The 21,606-nt window shown below is 48.8% G+C and overlaps 2 protein-coding genes and 1 long non-coding RNA gene across 7 annotated transcripts; 2 read left to right on the forward strand and 1 right to left on the reverse strand.

The window, feature by feature from the left end:
• The first annotated feature begins 99 nt into the window (after positions 1 to 99).
• ERP29 (endoplasmic reticulum protein 29) lies at positions 100 to 4,787 on the forward strand. Its single transcript, XM_088135126.1, has 3 exons — positions 100 to 541; positions 2,621 to 2,759; positions 3,684 to 4,787. The coding sequence occupies exons 1-3, from the start codon at positions 401 to 403 to the stop codon at positions 4,187 to 4,189; spliced, it is 786 nt and encodes a 261-aa protein (XP_087991252.1). The 5' UTR covers positions 100 to 400; the 3' UTR covers positions 4,190 to 4,787.
• A 240-nt stretch (positions 4,788 to 5,027) lies between these two features.
• On the reverse strand, positions 5,028 to 8,752 carry LOC112541295 (uncharacterized). The gene is made up of 3 exons (XR_003085316.2): positions 8,616 to 8,752; positions 8,146 to 8,527; positions 5,028 to 5,327 (listed from the first exon to the last, which is right to left on the reverse strand). It is a non-coding gene; the product is annotated as an uncharacterized LOC112541295 (long non-coding RNA).
• TMEM116 (transmembrane protein 116) lies at positions 6,574 to 20,785 on the forward strand. 5 transcript variants are annotated; one of them, XM_007433608.4, is made up of 11 exons: positions 6,574 to 7,695; positions 8,943 to 8,989; positions 9,371 to 9,434; positions 10,106 to 10,246; positions 13,397 to 13,501; positions 16,645 to 16,694; positions 16,956 to 17,039; positions 17,318 to 17,444; positions 18,653 to 18,797; positions 19,354 to 19,427; positions 19,615 to 20,785. In XM_007433608.4, exons 1-11 carry the CDS (start codon positions 7,627 to 7,629, stop codon positions 19,825 to 19,827), a joined length of 1,119 nt encoding a protein of 372 aa, XP_007433670.1. In that variant the 5' UTR covers positions 6,574 to 7,626; the 3' UTR covers positions 19,828 to 20,785. The 5 variants fall into 5 exon arrangements, with proteins under 5 accessions (XP_007433670.1, XP_087991251.1, XP_025025886.1 ...); XM_088135125.1 differs by having other exon boundaries at positions 7,523 to 7,718; XM_025170118.2 differs by lacking the exon at positions 6,574 to 7,695 and adding an exon at positions 8,464 to 8,601.
• Positions 20,786 to 21,606: the final 821 nt, after the last annotated feature.

Genomic DNA, 21,606 nt, shown 5'->3' on the forward strand with positions numbered 1-21,606 from the left:
GCTGAGAGGCCCCGGCCGCGCCCCTGGCCGTCCTTTAAGCCTTGGCTGCGGGGGCGGGAGGCTGGCTCCGGGCAATCGCGCCCCGGTTCTCGGCAGCGTAAACTCGTCCGGAAAGCTCCGGACGGTGTCAGAGGCGCCGGGTGCTCGGCGCTGCAACCGCCTGGACGCGCCTACGCTCGCGAAGCCAGATGGCGGTCCAGTGAGGCACCGGCAGAAGCGGGCCCGGGCGGGGCTGCTCGGGGCAAGGCGCGCCCCCGGGAGCCGCGCGAGCCGTCCCCGCGGGCGGAAGGGAGGGGCGCTGCTCCGCGGGCGGGGCGGGGAAGACGCCCGGCCCGGCGCGCCGCGGGCCCGCCCCCCGCCAGCCCCTCCCCGCCGTAGAACCTTCCACGGCCCGGGCGCCATGGCGAGTCCCGGGCGCCGCGCCTGCCTGCTGCTGCTGCCGCTGCCGCTGCTGCTGCTGCTGCTCTGCGCGGCCCCGGAGGGCTGCGGCGCGCTGCACACCAAGGGCGCGCTGCCCCTGGACGCCGTCACCTTCTACAAGGTAACCGGGCGCCCGCGCCTCCCGGGGGCCGGCCGGGCTGTCGCTCGCCTGCCTGCGGCTCGTGCCGGCCCCTGCTCCCGCCTGGAGGGCTGGTCGGCCCCCGCCGGCGCCCTCGCCCCCCTTCGGAGAAGGGAGACGGGTCCGTCCGGGGTCGGGAAGGGGGAGCTGCCCTTGCGGCGGACGCCGCTTCGAGCGGGAGAAGCCTCGTGGGGCGGGCCGGTTCCCTGCGCCCCCTCCCCTGGAAGCCCGGCGGGGGCGGGGAGAGGGGAGGCCGCTTCCCACGACCTGCCAATCCGGGGAGTCCAGGTGGACGCCGAGGCTTCCGGGGAGGGCGTGGCGTGGCGTGGCGTGGCGTGGCGTGGCGGGCGGGGGGCAGCCCGGGCAAGGACGCGGACCCGGAGCCCGCCCGGGCGCCCTCCTCTTCCCTCCGGCGGCGGGGCGGGGGCCCAGCGCTTTTCGCTTCGAGGGCGGCGCGGGAGGGCGGCCCGGCGAGGCCTCCGGGCCGGCGCCGCGTTGGAAGCGAGCACGGAAGCTCGCGACCCGTTCCTGCGCCTTCTGCCCGGGGCCGCCGCCAGAGAGGCGGGCGCGGGAACCGGAGGGCGCCGGGCAGCCCCACCCGGGCGCCTCCCGAGCCCTGGAGCGGGCGAGGGCATCGCGGCGGCGGCGGCGGCGGCGGCGGCTCCTCCCAGGACGGGCAGCCCGTCCGGAGCAACCTGTTCCCCGTCCCGGGGAGGGGTTAGGAACTGCAGACTCTGCGGGGTGGGCGTGAGCTGTTAGGCAAGGAGGGGCCTTGGCGAGACCTGGCGGCTGTAGCACGCGGCCCCCCGGGGGCTGGGCTGGGCTGGGCTGGGCTGGGCTTGGCGGGGGCGCAGCTGCCCAGGGCCTCTGTGCCAGCCGGGGATGGGAAAGGTTGGCCTCATTTGTCCGATCCGCAGCGTTGCTCCGTTTTTTATTCGGGGGACGGGTCGTCCCGCCTTTGCGCTCAAGGCAGCACCCCCGGCCCCCCTCTTTCTGGTTCCCCCACCCCCACCCAGTGAGGGAGATGGAGCCGAGGGGGCCCAAGGTCCAGATCCCTCCTCCGCAGCAGATACACCCTCCCAGGCCAAGGGAAGTCGATTCAGACGAGCTGCTCGGCCCGGCGGAGCTTCCTCCCTCCCAGGAAGGCTGAGGGCGGCGGCAACAGCAAGGGGGGGCCCCCGGGGCCCCTCCCAGAGAGGCTCTTCTGCCCCAGGAGGGGCTCGCAGGCTCCCTGGCCGAGCAGGTTGGCCTGGGCCTTCCTCCTCCGGCTCTCAGCCCCTTTGCCCCCCAGCGCCCTCCTCAGGCCCAGCTGGCTCCGGGCGCCTCTTGAAGGCGGAGAGCGGCTTCCACTCCTTCCTTCGCCCCTCAGGGCTGCTGCTCCGGCCTCTTCTGTCCTCCGGAGGGGCTTCAGCTCTTTGGCCCCTCTGCGGGGTTTCGGCCCAGTGAGCACTTCATGAGACCTGGAACCAAAGATGTTCTCCTCATTTCCAGCCAAGGCTGCGCCTCACCTGAAATCTGAGGGAAAATTCTCTGCTGCAAGACAAACATTAGCTCAGAAAGGCCAAAAGAAACTAAAATTAGCCACTGTGTGCGTGCGTGTGTGTGTGTGTGTGTTCAAAAGCATTAATCTGGACACAGGCTTCTCCCTGGGACTGCCTGTTTGTATCCAAGAGCCAAGCCAGCCATATTGACCGGGCAAGCCAGCTTGAAGCCCTTTCTGAAAGGACAAGGTGCCCTGGGCCTCATCCACCTTGTTAGAAACTAAACCCAAACCAGTTAACCCACTACTTGGCTTAAGGTGTGCTGTACTCCCTCCCAGTTGTGGTCTGTTCAGTAAACCGTGTTTGAAAAAAACATGATTGGGTGCAATGTGTGGGATCCAATCCCTCTCTGAAGAGGACCAAGGAAAAGCGGCTTGAAATCACAGGGAAAGCCACAGGCTTTCAGCTCGTTGCTAGGAAAGCGTTGGAGAAAATACTGTATTGGAAGGTCCTTGTAGGTTTTCACAGGCAAAGCCCTTTCCTCAAAGCTGACACCTTGCTTGGGTTGCTCTTTCCGCAGGTGATCCCGAAGCACAAGTATGTCCTGGTGAAATTCGACACCCAGTATCCTTATGGGGAGAAGCAGGATGAGTTCAAAAAGGTGGCTGAGAGCTCAGAGTCCAGCAGTGATTTGCTGGTTGCTGAGGTGGGAATCTCAGGTGAGATGTTGCCCTAGTTGGTCTCTGCCTGGGCGGACATGAGGTCCAGAAATTTGATTTGGGATGATCATGATGATGGTGATCTGTTACTCAGAATGGTAAATCTGTGTTTGAGCCGTTGGGCATTCATACGTAAATCCCCAGGGTTTATCTTGTTGCTGTGCAACTTTAAGAAATAAAATTCATGCTGTATTTTGGTATTGTCCAGATGTGCTAGATCGCAATGTCCTCAGCCTGGTGCTTTCCAGACGTAGGCACTACATCTGCACTAACCACTGAGCCTTCAGCACTTACAAAGGCTGGAGTGCAGGCTGCAAACATCCTCAGAGATCTAACCCTGTTGTTTCTGCTGGCCCACCTGCAACCTGGGTCACTTGTGATCTCAGTGAAAACCCACAGTTTCAACTGTTCAACTTTCAACATTCATTTCTAAAACAGGCCCCTCTCTGGAACCATTTTAGAAGTGGAAATTCCCCTCCCGTCCCTGTTTTAAACCAACACCTGCTGTTTTCTTCCACCCCAGGATGACCAAAATAATAGAATCAAGAGGGTGAATGCATAGAGACTTTGAATTCTCTTGCATTTCTGGTGCTCCCTTGTGCTTTAGTCAGGATCAGCTTTGCAAGGAAAAAGCTGCTAGACCTCAAGGCTTCAAAATCTTGGGGTTCTACGGGCTGCATGTTTTCATCCCTCAAAATGATGGAATGTCCCTTTATATTGAGAAATATATCCAAATTAGTAGTTTAATCAATCTACCCAAACCCAGTTAAGATTTCTGTTTAGAAGCTTATTCTAGTTGGCTTGGCCTCGTGAAAGCCACTTATGCACATCTTAGGTGATCAGGTGAGTGGTGACCAGCAAGCCCACTAGCTAGTTATTCTCCCAATCCAAGTCTCCAACCATTTTTATTGCTTTTCTTTACAGATTATGGTGACAAGCAGAACATGGAGTTGGGAGAAAAATACAAACTGGATAAAGACTCTTATCCAGTCTTTTACTTGTTCCAAGATGGCGACCTGGAGAGCCCCCTGCCTTATAATGGGGAGGTCAAGGCCGGCGCTCTCCAACGCTGGCTAAAACTTCGAGGGATCTATATGGGGATGCCAGGTTGCCTGAAAATATTTGACACCTTGGCCAGCAAATTTGTAAATGCCGCCCAAGAACCTGAGCGTCGGGCTCTCCTGGAAGAGGGGCAAGAGCATTTGGCCAAGGCCAAAGAAAGCGAACGGAAATCTGCCGAGCAATACATCAAAATCATGGGCAAAATACTCGCCCAGGGGGACCAGTTCACGACCAACGAGATCTCCCGGATCACCAAGCTCATTGAAGAGAACAAGATGAGCGACGGGAAGAAAGAGGAACTCTCAAAGCGCTTAAATATCCTGTCTTCCTTCCAAAAGAAGTCGAACAATGAGAAAGAAGAGCTTTGACAGGGCAAGTGAAGATGGCATAAAATGTGGGTGAGGTCCCAAGCCGGTGCTCCTTTAAGCAGGCAAAAACATCCCCTTGCAGTTTCAAAGAGGTTACAGAAGCCCTTTTAATTCCTTAACGATAGCCCCCCCCCCCCGCCACTACTGGGGACAGAACACCCAGAACTTCAGCAGGTGGGCATTGAAGAGACAACCATCAGGTCTAATAACGGCATTTACAGGGCGGTTTCCAAGATGGCCTCATTTGGGACTTGACCTAACTTGCCTCCGGTGGGATTATCCACTCTTGGAACCTTAGCAAGGTAGTTTGGCAGGGTTGGATTTCCTCCCCCCTCAGAAAAAAATCTGGGCCCACCAAGATGTTGTGTGGTCTGTTTGGAGGAATTCAAGCATCTGAGAAACTGAGTTAGGACTCTGGGTTGTTTTTGTGTGTACGTGGTGGAGCACCGTTTGGTCCAAGTGAAATGTGTTAGGGAGGGTGAAGCCAAAGCCACACCTGTCTTTTACTGACCAGTATTCACAGAAATTGGTTTTGTGGAAAACAATTATAAGGGTACTTAATTTGCTAATAAAGGTTACTGGGGAAAAAACGCATAAAGGCATTTTTTTTTCTTTTATCACAACTTTCTTAATGAAATTAACCCTCCTCATTGAGCTGAGGACTGAGGTTGTGTTTGACATTTAAAGTTGCACTTGAGATTGCTAATATGAGAACTTAGTCTTTTGACTCTCGCTTCATTCAGCAACCCTGCCCTGAATCACACACAAGCCCACATACACACACACGCCTTACTGCAAGAGAAGAACCACCAGGAGTTCTGACAGCTGAGAGAAGCTGTTGATTTATTGAATCCTTTGCAGAAGCTTGGATTCACACAACATGCTAAGCCAAACCTGGGCACATCAATCCAACTCTCAGATCTCACTCTTCAAAGGGTTTTACACCTCGTTCTACCGAGCGTTGCTGACAGACACACTTAAAATCCTTTCCTCATTATCGCAAGATTTAGAAACTTAAGTCAAAACTCAGATTCTTAAAAACCTGAATTCTGCATGCAGTTCCATTCTTGCTGCCTCCAATAGCCTGAAGCCTTCCAGGACATTTCCTTCTACAATTCAGCTTCTTGGGGTCTTGAAGCTGAAAAGAAGGAGATGTAAACACCAGCTGGGATTGAGAGCAGGGAAATGTTTTAACCGCTGCCATTTTATTTTTATTTTATTTTTACTCTACCTCTGCATTATTAAATAAGGCAGCACCTGCTCTATAGAGCACCATTCCCCCCCCCCGAGTTTCAGATGGCCCCACATGATGTTCCAAAAAGTTTGTAAAAGTTGGCTGTTTTCAGACATTGGCTGGGATATCAGGTGAGCCTGCTTGTACCGTGGTTAGATGGAAGTTTGTTTTGTATTAACCCTCTTACAGGGTTTTATTTTTGAAAAATGGGGGGGGGCAGGTATTGTTAGAGTTTTAATTTGTTAGTTGCCCAGAGCTGCAGAAGCAAGACAGATGGGCATATAAATCGTTCAAATAAATAAGGTGGGGTTATTGGCCCATGATGTCCAAAGTGCTTTACCCACCAAATGGTTTTTGGAACAACTTTGATAAGTGATTGACTGATTTAAAAACTCCTTACAGGAGTTTAGTTACTCCTCTGCTGTTCCCTAACAAGGTCTGGAGTGTGCTGGGTTGGGGAAAGTCAATCTATAGCACGTCTTCATTGTGCGTCTTTAAATAAATGCTGTAGTGTAATAGGAGAACACAGCAGTTAAGAAAGTGCAACCAGCACAGATCACAGTTAATGACAGCCCTGGTGTGCGCCGTTCTGGATCGGGACAAAGGCACCTTTCTGTCGCATCCTCCTCCTCTCCACTTCAAAGCAGCCGCGTTGCAGCCGGAGGCGAAACTTAAAAGCACCCAGCCGCCTTGACTGACAGCGTAAACTAGTCTCTGGGCCCCCCAGGAGAGCAGCAGCTGGAATTGCAGGGTTTCCCCCAACTGGTTTCTCTTTCTCTCAGGATGCGTTGATGCGTTTCAGAGGATGCGTTTCAGTGGCTACCAGCTGTGCCAGGCGCAGACAGAATTCAGCCCCGGCTGCCAGCCTTCTTAGCGGGTGCGCTTCTGTCTGCCCCTGCACAGCGACAGTCTTAACCAAGCATTTCCCAACCTTGTGCCTTCCAGATGCCTTGGATGGCAGCTCCCGTGCTGGCTGGGAAAGACTGGTCTGGTCACCCAACTCAGCTCCAGGGCCCCCAGCTTGCTAAGGAGCCCATTAAGGTAATCACTCCACGTGGGGTGTCCTTGCGCTGCCGGCTCAAGCAAGCCAATGCAAGGCATGGGGACAGTGTGGCCACCGCGGGCAACGTTTGGTTCATTTGAACTTGGGTGGTTTTCTCGTGGTTTAGACTATGGTGCCAGTAGAGACCCTTCGGGTGGTTGATGATTCAAGACACAAACCCAGAAGCTGGTTTAATTCCATACCCAGTTCAAAAGAAGAGTTTTCTTTTGTTTCTGGTGGTCGGTCTTTCTGCTGTGGCTTCCGATCAGGAGACGAGAAGAGAAAGAATCCAGCTTCTTAAGTCACTCTCGCCATCCCCGACCCCCCCTTTGGAGCTGCATTCAAAGTGGGTTTGAACTTCCTTTATCCATCAGGAGATGGAGCTACTGTTTCACTCTCTAGTGGAAACTGAGAATAGCGTAACTTTTTCTGCAGAGTAGAGCAACTGAGTTACTCTAGAGTAGCCCAAAGTCAGGAGTCTGATAGCACCTCTTCAGACTAACACATTTTTTAAAAGGCATCTGCTTTCGTGAGCTGCAGTTCACTGTGCCAGTTGCATGGAGTGGCTAAACTCATCTGGGATTTAAACCGGTAGGGTGGGGGGAAGCCCCCCCCCACTCCTTTTGATTTTTATCTAGTGGAAAGAATCCTAATTAAAAAGAGGTGGACAGGCAGCCTCTTCCCTAGTGCTTTTCCAATAGTTCTGCCAAAATTGTCGGAGTCTCTTGGAGCCTGGCACTGCTGGCACCACCATCTGGAGGATGAAAGGCTGGAAACGGAGTTCCTCCCCCCGCCTTTTTCCCTTGACGTGTTATATTTTATTTCCTTTTACATCCCCTCTCTTGTTTTATTGTCTCCCCCATCCCCAGTCCTCCAGTTTCATCCTCCATCCTCTCTCCTATCCTCCCATTGCGAAACTTTTTCTTTCTCCCCACCCCCGTTCCCCCCTTTGCTTTCCCCCTAAGAGACAGGCGACTACAGCTGCTGGACCACTGTCTCGTGCTGTGCCTCCCACCACCCGCTGCTGGTGACCGAGGCGGGACCAAGGAAGGTGGAGCAAGGAGGAGGGTTGGCAGGCAGGCAGCCGGCTGGCCAGTCGGCTGGCTGCCTGCCTACAGCTGGTCCCGCTGCTGCCTGCAGCTCCTTGCTTGGCTTGCCAGCATGGCTCCCTTTGCCCCTGGGGCTACCATTCAGGAGTTTCTGCTGCCCCAAGATTTGGAGAGGGCTCAGGTGAGTCAAGGAAGAACGTGCAGGTATGCCCCTAGCAGATTGATTGATTGATTCTTTCTTTCTTTCTTTCTTTCTTTCTTTCTTTCTTTCTTTCTTTCTTTCTTTCTTTCTTTCTTTCTTTCTTTCTTTCTTTCTTTCCCTCCCTCCCTCCCTCCCTCCCTCCCTCCCTCCCTCCCTCCCCCTTTCTTTCCTCTCTTTTTTTCCCACCCAACCCACAATAGCATCTTCTCTTGTCATCCACTCGGAAATGGGTCTCTCTCTCCATCAGCCAGTTTTTCCCTTTGTTGCTCATGGAGTTTCACTTTCCCTCCCAGCAATCTTTTTTGTTGGTGGTGTGGTAATGCTCTTAACAAAAAGAACAAAAGACAAATCTATAGAGGTAGAGAGAACAGTGGGAAAAAATTGCCCCACGGAGAGTTTCTCTGCCAATTTTCCCACAGATAAACTCACCGTGCTCTTTAAAAACTACCCATTAATTCCTTGAGCTTCACGTTCTTCCTGTTTAAATGTCTGGCCTTGTTTATCTCTGCGTGTCTTTCCATCTCTCTCTCTCTGCCTTTTCCCAACTTCACCTCTGATCCCGTCTCTTTGCACAACGCATCCGTGCAGGACCGATGGCTCCAGACGTTCCGTGCACATGACCAATCTTCTGATAGGCGACAAGGCAGAATTAGGCATGGTCTGGAAGAGGCGTGTCCTTTTCCAAGGGGCAAGGGACTTTGTTTGACGAAAGGACCTTGGCTTGTCCAAGAAGCCGGAATGGTGCTTAGAGACCCCCAGACGTTTGCCTTTCGAACGTTTTAGTCTCTTTCCTCCATCATGTGTGGCTGATCTACGGTCCCACAGGAAACAGCTTTGAGCCACAAAACCCAGGGCAACGGGGTAGAGATTTCACACCGTCCGGAGGTGAAATGACTTACCGTTTCGCAGAATCTGAGCTTGCTGATGGGCTGGCTGCAGTTATTCCTGAAAAGAGATGATCAATTCTCCGTCTGTGGTGGAAAGAGTGCCAAGGTCTCGGGTTGACAAGGGGTGGAAAAGACTCGCCCTGTCTGAGGCCTGAAAGAACCCTTGCTGAGCCGAGGAAAGGAAGCAGCGCAGGAGGACCAAGAGGTCCTGTCCCATCGCAGCTTTCCTGGGCTGCAGTTCCGCCCCTCAGGAGGGTCCCGGGTGGGGCAGAAGGTTGCTGTAAACAACCTAGCTGGTAGGGATATGCCTTATCTAACTTCGCTCTTTTCCCCACCCAGTTTTTTGCTGTCATCCACTGGATCCAAGCTGTCACGGCTACTTTAAGGTATTTCACACAGCCTTCTGTCTTAAGACGTACGGGGCCAAAAGGGAATCTCTCAGAAGCAGATCAGCCAGGAAATAACCTGGTTGGGGGTTTCAGGAGGGGTTTCCAGGCATGTGTCACTTTTTGGAGGTGGCTGAATGCCACGGGTGGCCCTGAATCTTCTGTTATGTTTTATTTGCTTTTGTTGGTCGTTCTTGCGTTTATTTCCAGTCATTCTTAGACTGAATTGACTTTGCGTTTGTTACGATAAAATGTGAATGTCATGTATATCAAGCATGAATTCGTTTGGCTGAAGGGAGGTTTGTATAAGCTCTACCTATAAAGCTTCTATAAAACTTATCAAAGCTGGCAACTCCACCAATCCACCCCTTGTTTCCACAGCATCATGGGGTCAAGCTCGATTATTGGCTACGCCTTATTCCAGAACACAGCCAGATCCCCCGAGGTAAGGGAACTTCTTTTACTGATGAAAAGAAGAAGAAAAATACAAAAAGCAAATGGGTGCCTTCTGAAACATATCAGGCGGGGAGGAGCAGCAATCCTTCTAAAGAATGTTTGCAATGTTCAAGTACCGTCCCACTTTGTTACTAAAACAAATATTAATTTTAGAAGCTGGTGGCTGAACCATACCTTGCTCACTTTTATTTCACCAAACATTTGCAGTTGCCTGACAGCCCTGCTGGTACAAGAGCCAATTTACAGAGCCGAATCTTTCGTCTGTCTGTCTGTCTATCATCTATCTATTTTTGCAGCAAGTATCAGCTTCTCTGCTGGATCATTTTATATCACTGCAAATCTACCTTGCGCACAGCCGTTCGCACCACATTTAGAAACTACCAGGATAGTAGTTTTCCCTATTACTCTCTTCTACTTGTGTTAAATTGTACACACTTTGACTTGAAGCGGTATATCTGGATGCGAGGCAATTGGGGAAGAAAACCAGAGTTTCCCATCTAAGAGTTGACATAGTCTGTGGTCAATTCTCTTTGAAGTGAGAAACAGAAACTCAGACGGTTAGATCATGGTTTCAGTACATGATTAGGTCTCCAAATTTTGTCCTAATGAAAGGCTCTAATGGAAATCACCAGGGTAACTCTCGCTTTGATCCTTCCACAGGTGCGCCCTCTTTTCTACCTGAGCCTCTCCGATCTCTTCCTGGGGCTGTGCTGGCTCACGGGGGCCCTTCTCTATAGCAGAGAAACATCCCATCCCACTGGAGAAGGAAGCTCCTGCTACAACTTGCAAGCCACAGGACAGGTGAAGCCTGAGTTGATCTCTGGCTCCTTAGTGGGGTGGAAAGTGTGTGTTTTGGACGTGTGCTTCTTGCTGCAAGCAAAGAGGGTCTCTGTGGTACAGCATGAATTGGGGGAACAGCCGCTTACGGTAGAGGCTGTCCTGCAAGCCTGCAATCCAGTTGCTTCAATCTGCTGTCAGTTTTTCAATCTTTGCATTTTAGGAATAGTGTGTTGGGGTTGACCTGCCATGCTGAATGGCTAAAAGCTTTAGAGAAATATTGGGTTAAAAGCATCAAGAACATACAGAGTAAAGAGGCAAGGTTTCTGCAGAAGATTCTAGATAAGGTTTCCCAGCCTCTAGGTACGTTGGACTCCAGAATTAGCAGCATGGCTAAAGTCTGGACATTCTGGGATTTGCAATCCCAACACAACTGGAGACTGTTTAGAGAAAGCTGTGGTTTAGGGGGGGGGGGTGCTTCCCTTTTAATTTGGATATTGGATGTGAAAAAAAATGTCTTATTAGTAACCTCTTTTCTTCAGTCTATCGCTGACATGCCAACCTTTGAATGCTTCTTATAGTGCTACGAACACTCTCTCACATCAGCTATGATCTTGCGCGTAGCCTTTTCCTTTCTGCATCCCTCTCCTCACTTTCAGAGTTAGAGATGCCGCAAAGTTAGCTGAGGCTAGTTGGGCAGTTCAGATAAAAATAACTCAGAGTTCCGTGTATCTTCCTTTGACAAGTTTGAGTCCTGGATTATTCTCTTGAGCAGGTCACCATTTAACTATCCTATTCATAGAAAGGCAATTCCAAACCACCACAAAACTTGTTTATTAATTTATTGGTTGCTTTTCCTGCTTTCTGCTGTTTTTAAAATTGCTTTGTAATCTGCCCCAAAATCTAACCCTATAATGTTGGTTATTGCACCAATTACCAATAATGTTAATAAACAGCAAAAGCCCACTGGGTTCTTGTACAGTTTGAATATTTACCTTAAGCTCCCTCTCAAGAGAAGTTGGTGTTTGCCTCTTTCACAAGATGTGTGGTTTGGCAGCTAAATCAGGGAACTTGAAAAAGCCCAGCCAGGTCTCGAAGTGCAAAATCCATTTGCAAATATTAATTATCGGGCCATGAGGCAATGGTGTTGTCACTCGGGTTAGCAGAGACCTGCTTAACCCATAAACCTACTGAACAGATAGAGCAACAGAAAGATTTAATTCAGTGTTGATCAACCTCACTCCCTTCCAATATATTCTTCATGCTATTTGGGGACACCAGACATCTGGAGAGGATTGGGTTGGGGAAGATAGACTGAAGTGATACTAGTATGACTTTTTATGAGGTATTTTTAAAATATATCTATTTATAAAATGTCCCAGAAGTTTGCTTTCCTAGATGAGATTTAGTTTCATCAACCTTATAGGAGATGGTTTATCCAACAAACTAACATCCAACATTTTCCATGTTTAGCGGAAGGAAAAAAAAAAATGGGAACTGGGAGGGGGACTGCATTGATGACTTAGGCCTTTGTTTATCCTGGGATCTTTTTAGGAAAAAGAACTATATACACACTCTGGCAGCTTTCCTGAATTAGGTTTCCTTCTTTAAAAACAAAACCAGCAATTATTTACACTGGGAGAATTAATGTGCATCAGCTGGGATTTTGTGCTGTTTTTCCGGAACGCTACTTAATGCTCCATCAGCCACGCCAGGAAATTGCGTCTTCCTGTTTCTGTGAGTCTTTCCATCTGAAATGGAAAATCCAACCTCACATATGTCTTTAGGGGAGGGTTTGGCTCCTTCTGGAGCTGTTTATGCTTCGTGAGAAAGTCAGAAAATCCTAACAAAACATCAAAATTGCTTGCAGGTATATTAAGAGACCCAACCGTACTAAAAAGGGGGAAGTTTAGGCAACGTGCAGCCACATCCCTATGCTCGCTTTGTGTGTGTGCAATGAAGGTTGCTCTTTTTTGGTTTTTACTCAGTGACGAGACTAAAGCTGCAAAAGGCTGTGTGCAGTAGTGCAAATATAGCGGAGGTTGGGGAGGCAGCTGCCTCGGGGGTTGCAGGCACAGGGGCTCCCCTTGCCGCTCCGTGCCCCCACCTTCCACAAAGCCAGTCATGCAGGGTAGGGCTACCACGCCTGGGCTGCAAGCGGCGATGCAGTCATCAGATGACTGAAGGGGAAAAAAAAAATAGGACTTTTCTGCCTCTCTCTCCTGCTGGGTTTAGTAGTGGCCCACATTTTTAGAGCTCCAAACAGCTGCCAAACTCCAGATAGCCGCTAGATGGCAGGCAAGAGATACAGAAAACCCTGCCCCCTTGGAGAGGGTTGCCTTGGGGCCACCTGAAATGGGGGTGTGCTTTTGTGTCCCTGTGCTTCCTTGGGATCAAGTTTTCAAGGATGTGCCGGAAACTGGATGCGGTGTTCAGCCAGCCTTTTGTTCTGATCTAGCATCAGGATGCTTCTTAGGTTGAGTGGTCAAATAAAATGATGCAGGCAACCACTTTATTAGCAAGGGCACCCATCCACCTCCAGATTTCTAAGAGAGCCATTTTTCTCCTGAGCTTCCCCGCTTCCTGACCCAGCCAAACAAGGATTCCGTCTTTCGCTGAAACGTGGCAAGACCCTTGTGCTGGCAGACCAGCATCTCCAGGCCCTTCCGGATGACCTAGAAAGCTTTGGGCCACATTCCACCCTGTTTGGCCAACACAATTAGAGAGAAATGAAAAGCAATGATAATTAAGGGCGAAAATGGGAAGTCAAGCACAAGGAAGATGATCTGAGAATCGTCCTGGTTTGACATCCCATTTCTAACTACTGCTGGCTCGATGCCCCTCAGAAATTCCCACAAGCAACAGCAGGGTTCTGATAAACCGTTCTGTTTGTTTACAGCCACCTTCTGAATTTAGATATTGTGGAAATAGCAGCCACACGGCGCCAGGTTTTTCCAACCCTCTAGCAAGCTCCAGTCCAAGAGCTGCTTGAAATGGTTTTAATAAGCACAACTTTTCTGGTCTTTGCATTCTTGTTCTTAAAAGAAGAAGTCAAGTCGATGTTTAAAGTTGCAAATAGCCACGTTTCAGTTCTCAAATTATTCCAGATTTACAAAGGACAAGTTTAGAGGACCAAACATCCCTTGTTATTTTTTGTTTATTTTGCTTCCCCAGATCTTCTATGTTGCCTCTTTTCTATACACAGTTAATTACACCTGGCAGCTCTACACAGATTTGAAAGTGAAATTTAACCAGCACGTACATAACCAGATGCCACAGGTAAATGCTGCTTTCGTAGTGACTTGAATCTTTTTAAGCTGGATACTTTCTCTGCTTAAAAACCCAAGCATGATTTGAACCCCAAAGCGCTATGCAAATGAAGCCAAAATATATTTATGTGCTGTCTGAAGGAGGGGACCCTTCCCAAACAGCACAGATACTCAGATGGGTTGAATTAGAAACCTTGTTTATGAGGTTACATTTTTGGATACTTGGAAGTATAATTCAGGGACAGGTAGCCGGTAAGCATCCAGGAGCGCCATGTTATTGTGTTTAGAAAATTATCGTATTGGCCTCTGAATGTGACACAGAGGCTATGGATCATTGAATGGGACAGAACTGGAGTTTTCCACCTGTGGGCGTCACAGCCATATGTTGGTGGTTCAGTCTGGAAAATTAGGACTGGGGGATATGGTTATCCACCCTTGGTTCAAGTTCTGTTGCACCCCAATAAACATTTACACTTACAATCCCAAGTGTAAATCCCATGGGATGTGAATGTGAATCCAGCAGGCAGCTAGGCATTTCTCATTCAACTTGTTCTTTCCAGCTCAATAGATAACAACTGGACATCTTATCAGCATTGCCTTCATTGCTGAGTTCAGAAGAGTCCCCTCTATTCGACGCAAGTCTGAGGACTATAGGGTAAAAGAATGCAGCTCATTCCAGGAGATGGAAGAAGATCTTAGCAATGGTTAGAGAAGGGAAATGCTCTTAAAGGAATGACTTGTAGGGCGTGAATAAGAGTATTAGGAGTACAAAAGCATGTTTGTGTTGCTGGGAAGGGAGTGCTTGAGACCTGTTCGCCTTGTACTTGTGGACGTCAGAGGTGTATGTGACAGACTCATTAATGGATGCTTGTTGATTGGCTCCTTGATGGGACCATGATTCCATAGTTCCATTCAAGTTCAAAATTTGGAGGACATTTGGGTGGGTTAGCCTACGAAAGCACTGCAATCCAAGCAGGCTGGTTAGGAAATGCTGGGCGCAAATCCTGACATCTTGTCGTCACTGGCCTTTGAAAAGCACACTTTGAGCAGCCCTGTAGAGGAGCAAGGTCAGCGTTTGGGAATCAACAGGACCAGGGTGGGGTTCTGAGAAAGTGCTGACTTAGAGGAGAAGCAAAATAACTGCTTCCCCTGCTCTGTCATCAGCAGTTGACTAGAGGAAGAACAGCTGCCAGCCACAAAACCCAAGGGACCATCTTCTCCTGCTAGAAACCATGGTTGGATTGGTATAGATTTCATCATTCCCCAAAGGGTGAGAGACACCGGCTGCTTTCCGAAGACAAAAGGTGAATCAGGCTAGGGAAACCCAGCAGGTATCCAGATATTTGACACTTACCTGCTCGAGAACCTTAGAGGAACAAAAGTCTATCTTCCCCTTTTTCACAGATCCTGGGTCTGTGTGTGCGACAAAAGAGCAGTGGGAAAATACACTAGAGGATTACCAGTGAGAGGTTCCCTGTAAACGTCCGTGAATAAGGTGGAGCTGATGGGGCAGTAAAAGTCCAGTCTGGAAGCAGCCCCCATGGGAAGGCCATCTGAGCATAGATAACGGGACTTTGCAACTATATCACTTATTTGGACTCAGGACCATTTGGGCTTGCAGGGAAGTCCACAGGGTGTGGCCAAGACGGCAGCCATGATGGCACAATCCAAGCTCTACCTGTTTTTTATGTGCACCATTCCCTGCGGACACCCCTGTTGGCTTGTGAGCGTGTGCTGGAGACCAAACCCCAATAACGAGGCTGAACCAGATAGGACTCAGCAAGGCCAGGACCAAAGCTAAGTTGAGTGAAGTCCATCGACGTTCCAGTGCCATTAAAATGAAGTTAAAGTCATTGAATCCAGTTAAAAGGATGACTCCTGTGCATTGGCCGTTGAGATTTGGAGGGCCTTGGACCTGCTCCAAAGAGGGCCACGCCCTTTCTGCTTCAACTTTGGCTCCTACCTAAACAGGATCAGCAAGTTTTGTAGGTCGGGTCAGACTTTTGTCAATGCCTGCTCGATGAAGGTGACAACAGAACCAAAGAAAAATGTTTATGTCCTGGACAGAATTGACTCTCAATAATTTTTTTATTCTTTCAAAAACATTTTGAAATCCGGTCTTTGGTGGGAACCCTTTCAAGCATCACAGACCTTCTGAACTATTAGGGCCTGCCTCTAGGCAGAGAATCAGAGAAAGAACTTACAACACCATCTGAAAACCCTGGCTAATTGCTAATATATTGGTTTATTCCAAGAAGCCCCTATGAATTTGAAGGGAAGGTACGCCAAGAGGAATAGCCATGCTAGTCTTTTGTAACACAAACAACAAAAACTCTTGTGATGTCTTCTGATCCACTTAGTCTCACCTAGCCTTTCATAAATTACAATCCATTTCATCAGAAGCACAGAACTCATACTAGGAACAGCACATTCTGTCCCCAGACCAACATTCTGAGATCAGTTCAACAACCTGGTCAATTTCAGCATCCTTTAAAAACTCCATCTCTTCAGGGTTTGAAGAAGTGTGTCACAGGATTTGGGCAATGGCTCCAAAAAAAAAAAAGTATGCTATTTTTAGGGAACAAGGGTATTTCTCCCTGTGACTGGCAGTGAGTGTGTGTGCTTGTGTGAATAGACTGTTATAAAAGATAATGAAATAAATAACTATAAAATAAATATATCCAATAACAATTAATTTGTACAGCACGTGCCAGGTATAGAATTAAACCATGATTGGTTCAGCATATTTGAGGAATCAAAATAAGTTTGTTATTAAGACTGAGCCCGTATAGTGCTGCTTCTGTCATTGTTCTGCAGAATGGGTCTACTGAAAAAGGATGTGACACTTCTGCCTTTTAATGGCTATGATAAGATTTATGGTTCTTCTTGCCTGCTATTTTATGCTATCTATGCTTTTTCTAACTTTGTTTTTATTCTGTTTTAATTGTTAGCTGCCCACAGTCATGTATATGTGTTGGGCGGCCATGTACATTTATTAAATAAATAAATTTGATTTCTCCTTTCCTGCATCCAATGTTTAAAATCCATGTCAGGTAGTAAATCCTGAATCTTAGCTAGATACACACACACACACACACACACTCCATATTGTGGAGCTAAATCCCTGGTGTGTTGTCTTTCTCTGTTTTGCAGACGTTGAGCTACACAAATCACGTTGGCCGAATAGCAATAATTTTCTCTAGGTAAGGTTCATCTTCCAAATGCCACTTGATTCCGAGGGATTGGGGGTGGGGGTGGGGGGAGAGGGGAGGCTGTGGGATTCACCACCCTACTTGGAGAAAGCCAGAGGCTGGGTTGCATGGAGCTCCCTGGCTGTGATCTGGCAGGGCTCTTGCTATTTAGGCCAATAGTGCAGCTCTCTGGAAGACAAGTGGAGCTCTTCCAATTGCTTTGGGGGTTCAAAGATGTTGAAAAGGAGAGTGACCTTTCTTTTCCACTTCCAGTCTCATCCCGATCCTCCTCGTGGTCCCGGTTTTGGGACTAGGCAACCACTTTCAATGTTTCCAGAACCTCACCGTAGAACATGGGTACGTCAATCCGAATACGGTACACTTTGCTGAGCTTAGAGAGTTGGGGGTGGCGTGTATCTGAACGGAGACTTTGCCCTGCAAGGGATGTCCCAACAGGAAAGTGGCCCTATAATGATCTCCTAAAGGTCTTACAGACCTTGAAAGGCCTCCCAGTGGGACCCCCCATGCTTTTCTGAGCTTCGCAGAAGAGGTCTGGACACAACCTGACAGACAATTCTGTTTTCTAATGCACCTCTCCTCCCAGGCTCACCCCTTTGCTTCTCTTTGGCCCACAGGTGCCTCCTGTTGCATATGGAAAACATGCTCGGCGCCCGCTCTCAGCATGTCACCTGCACTGCATTGTGCTTGTATAGCACTGGCGTTTTCCTTGTCTCCTTCGTGGCCAGCTTCCTCGCAATCCTTGTAAGAGGCACACTAAGGGGTGCATCTCCCTCCGTTGTTGCAGATCCTCCACACTTATGGGAGGGGAAATTCAGGAGAGGTGTGCGGGCTTTCAGCTGTGAAGCACACAAATCATATTTCTTTTCCCTACCCTGATATTTAACGTTTGATGTTTCCCAACTGCCTCTGCATTCCTAGTAAGCGAGAGCAAACAGTTTCCTAACACTGATTGAATGCATCACCCTCTGACTGCATGTGGAACTGAGCTTCCACACCCAGGAGTCCAGCTTCATGAACAAAACTGAGCTTGTTTTTGTTCCCAAATGGTAAACTGGACTTCAGATGGACTTTAGGCTAAGCAGAGATGCTGTAGAAAAAAGTGCAAGGCAAAACAATATGAAAACTTGCATTTCTGACTATGGGCATCTTAGGCTGGCTGGCTGCTGATTATAGTTGAGCAAGGACAAGACTCAGAGTCTGAATTCACACAGATGCTAAGTCCAGAAGCAGAGTGAACGAGGCACAATTACTGTGTCCAGGTAACGTTTTAGAGCCAAACTAATAGACCATTTTATGGCTGAATGTGGTGGTTCCCTTTCTCCTCTTAGCCAGTGGGGAACGGGCCAGCAATGCCATAGGACTCTCCTGATATAAAGGCCCATGGGATGCTCCTAGAACACCTGGAAGAAGGGGGAGAAAACCCCATAGTCCCAGTCGGCAGTGTTTGACCTGGTTAGTGTGTTTATGTGCAGCCAGAACCACTGGAAAATGGTTGGGCTGGGCTAACGGTTAAATATGACGTGAATATGGCCTTTGGGTATATGTGTTTAACCTTGTTTTATTTGCATGGGCAACCTGGGAGGTAAATTAGGTTGAGACAGGCTGTCAATGGCCTGATTCACACCACCCTTTAACCATCATAACGTATGACTTGGTTTTGGCTTAGAGTGATGTGGGAACCGCCTCCTGTGGTTTAGACGCCATGGTTTATGCCATTGTCTTGTGCAAACTCAGCCCGTTGTAGTTTAATCAACAAAGCATGGTTAAATAACCCGTGGCCTAGAGGGAGCAGTGAACCCAGGCCAGGCACGTGCCTGGGTCAAATTCCTTCCAAGGGTTCAGGGTGAAGCAGGAATCTGAGTCCGGTCTCCTTTGCCTCCACCCCACGCTCTCCCTCCTCAGGCACGGACACGTGGCTGAGATCCTCTGATGCCCTTCCAATTCTTTAGATCTTGCTCATCCGAGCCAGGACCTTGTACAAGCGGTTTGTGAACTCCACGGGCTACGTTGGCGATCAACAGTGGGCGATGCTGAAGGTGGTTGAACAAGGCGTGCTTCTGTACCCGGTGGTATTTTTCTGCTGCTGGGGGCCAGGTATGGAAAGACAGAGAAATATGGTGCCATGAAAGAGGCACTCTGCTCATGTCTGTTTGGAAGTGAGCCCTTCCAGAAAACCGGGGATAGATAGCCATATGTGGGAACCTAACTATTGTGGCTTATTAATCCTGGTTCAACAGCATGAGAGGGCCCACATCACTACAGTTTAGTGAGGTGTGGGAATCTCTCTGCTGTGGACTGTAAACTCTGGCATAGGGTTCGGCTTTGTGATCCAGGTAATTCTGGCTTGTTCCCCAAAGTATAGTTGAAACAAACCATGACTTAGCCTAAAATGTTGATCAAGCCTACCGGAATTATTGTCCCCAGCCACACACCCCCATCTACCACTTTCTTTTTGGACTCCCCGTCATCTCCGGCAGCATAATTACTGGCTATGCTGGAGGAAGATAAGAGGAGCTGTACCTCTTCCTTTTAGGAAATAATTAAAGGGGGGAAAAAGGTTTAATGTATCCAGCGATGCAGCTACTAGTCATACAATTCTTATTGTATTTATTTTGTTACTGATCTTCTCCCATTCCTCCCCCCCACCCAGCCTTTATCTTTGGAGTAGTCAAGCTGGCCCGTATGGATAACACCAGTGTTTCCATGGCGCTTTATGTTTTAGAGGTAAGCATCTCTACAGCCAGGCATGCCCAGCAGGGACCGTGGTGCCACTTCTTTTAGCGGGCAGGACTCGTTGCTCAGCACTCGTTACGTTGCTAACCTTTAGTGGGGACTTGCCCTGTTTGTTCCTCCTTCCTTACCGCCCCGGGCAACAGCCGCCTGACTCCAGGCGTATTCCCTCTCCTCTTAGGCCTTGACAGCATCTTCCCAGGGATTCCTGAACTGCGCGGTTTACGGCTGGACCCAGCACATGTTCCACTGCGTGAAACGCCAGGCTTGCCGTGACGTCGACACCCAGACGCCACTCCTGCGTTCTCAGAAGAGATTCTACGCCAGCACGCTCCCTGTCCTTCCCCAGACTGTGGCTAAACCCTTCTCTGCTCCTACAACTACGGTCTTATGAATGAGAGACTGACCCTTTAAACTCCGCTCTTCCACTCCCATCGCTCCACGAGGCTTTGATCGGCCATGCCGGCTAGGCTTTTTAGATCCTGCCTTGAGGGAGTCGGATGGATGACCCCCCAAAGCCCTTCTGGGTCCACTCGTTCACAGCACCACTGAGAAGTGTGGCAGTCAAAGTATGGGTCGGCAGCAGCAGGTATGTTAAATTAAGGGGGTGGCCTGGAGGAGCCCCCCAAAAGTAGAAGTGTTGCAACTGGACAAGAAGAAACTGAAAGAGCCTGTATATTTAAATAATGACTATTTATTTGAGGGAAACAACAGTTGGATCAGGTGGAGAGGACTCACTTTTATACTGTATAATGTTTTCCCCGTGAGACATTTTTCCCAGGATTTTGCAAAGAATGGGACACAACATCACTGAGATCTTGTGGAATGTCTGCAGGGCAATAACACCAGCCTGGGAATTATCCTTTTATTTCAGCACTGCTGGTGGAATATTTTACAGCTTCCTGCCAGACAGTAAAGCAAAAAAGCAAGTGCATGGATTTCCGTTTCTTTGATTCCAGAATTGCTAAAAAGCACACCTTCCTTATCTTCCTACTGTATTAAACCTCCCCACCCCACCCCAAAAAAAACCCTGTAGGGAAATAATGTCCTCCCGTGATCCCAATTTACACCAATTTCATGGCCTCCAGAATACCCCCCCTGAAACTCATGCCAAAACTCAAAAGGCACAATTTTGTTTTATTTTTCAAGGTCCCCTGGAATAATTTTCAACCCATCCTAAGACCCCTCAACCCCCAGTGCAGAGATTAATGTGCTAAGTCTTTATGTGCAGATGATCTTAACTAGCATTATTAGAAGGTGGATCTTCTTTTAATAGCACTTGAGTGGGAATTCTGGGAGTGTAGTTCAATACCTTACTGGAGGCTGTTTCATTGCCCTTTTTTTTTTTTTTTTTTACAAATCGATTATTCTTTTTCCTTAAACATAACGTGCCTTTTTAAAAAAAAATTTCCTCAAGACTGGCCTCCCACAATCAGGCCTGCTCTGGAAAAATCAGAACAGAGTTTCCACTAGCCTGGTTGGAAGGGGAGTAGGGCATTAAGATTCATCAGGGATGTGAGATGCCAGGTAAGGGGAGACCCTTCCTCTTTTCTTTTTGATCTAAAGCTCCTCTAAGCAGACTCTTTTATTCTGCCACTTTTGAGTTTTCTTTCCCTAAAGTTGGTATTTCAAGGCTTCAGAAGTCACCAGCTGTGGAAGGTGGCAGGAAGTATTTCCAATATAGGAGAGGGAAAATTAACTGGGTTTACATCTTCCCTGAACCACAAGTTTATCTGTCATCTTTTCCTCCTCCTAACATTTTAAAGTTAGTTCTAGTTTCATTTACATAAACACTGTTGAGTTGCAACCAATGTGTATTTGGCTTGCGGGGGGGGAGCTTAAAGATAAATTTGAGTACTGCTGAATAGTTATTGCCTGATTGTTAATTTATCTTACGACTCTATGGGGTCTATATGGGGTTCAGCCTAAAACTATCTCAGCCCCTGGAAGAGGCTGATCGAATGTCTGTAACCTCCTCCCTTGTCCCTTCTAAACTCTGATCGTGTAACTTTCATAACCAAAAACAGATTGTCTTTTTCGGGTCCCCTCTCTTCTGTCACCAAACTGTCTGGATTCATACAGAATAAATTCCAGCTGCTTGGGACTTGCGCTTCCTAACATTCTGAGATGTTTAAGAAGAGACATTGTTTAGCTGGCTGGTTCACAAGTTTCA

Source organism: Python bivittatus, unplaced genomic scaffold (assembly GCF_059951505.1).
Source record: "Python bivittatus isolate LINGU-HERP-01145 unplaced genomic scaffold, Pbiv_v1 ctg000100_np1212, whole genome shotgun sequence".
NCBI lineage: Eukaryota > Metazoa > Chordata > Lepidosauria > Squamata > Pythonidae > Python > Python bivittatus.

What these genes read in the sequence shown, in the direction of transcription:
- ERP29 (XM_088135126.1), top strand. Translation starts at nt 401, where the DNA reads ATGGCGAGTCCCGGGCGCCGCGCCTGCCTGCTGCTGCTGCCGCTGCCG. An exon ending in ACGCCGTCACCTTCTACAAG is followed by an intron (nt 542 to 2,620) that starts GTAACCGGGCGC and finishes CTCTTTCCGCAG; the next exon opens with GTGATCCCGAAGCACAAGTA. An exon ending in TGCTGAGGTGGGAATCTCAG is followed by an intron (nt 2,760 to 3,683) that starts GTGAGATGTTGC and finishes TTTTCTTTACAG; the next exon opens with ATTATGGTGACAAGCAGAAC.
- TMEM116 (XM_007433608.4), top strand. Translation starts at nt 7,627, where the DNA reads ATGGCTCCCTTTGCCCCTGGGGCTACCATTCAGGAGTTTCTGCTGCCC. An exon ending in ACACAGCCAGATCCCCCGAG is followed by an intron (nt 9,435 to 10,105) that starts GTAAGGGAACTT and finishes ATCCTTCCACAG; the next exon opens with GTGCGCCCTCTTTTCTACCT. An exon ending in ACTTGCAAGCCACAGGACAG is followed by an intron (nt 10,247 to 13,396) that starts GTGAAGCCTGAG and finishes TTGCTTCCCCAG; the next exon opens with ATCTTCTATGTTGCCTCTTT.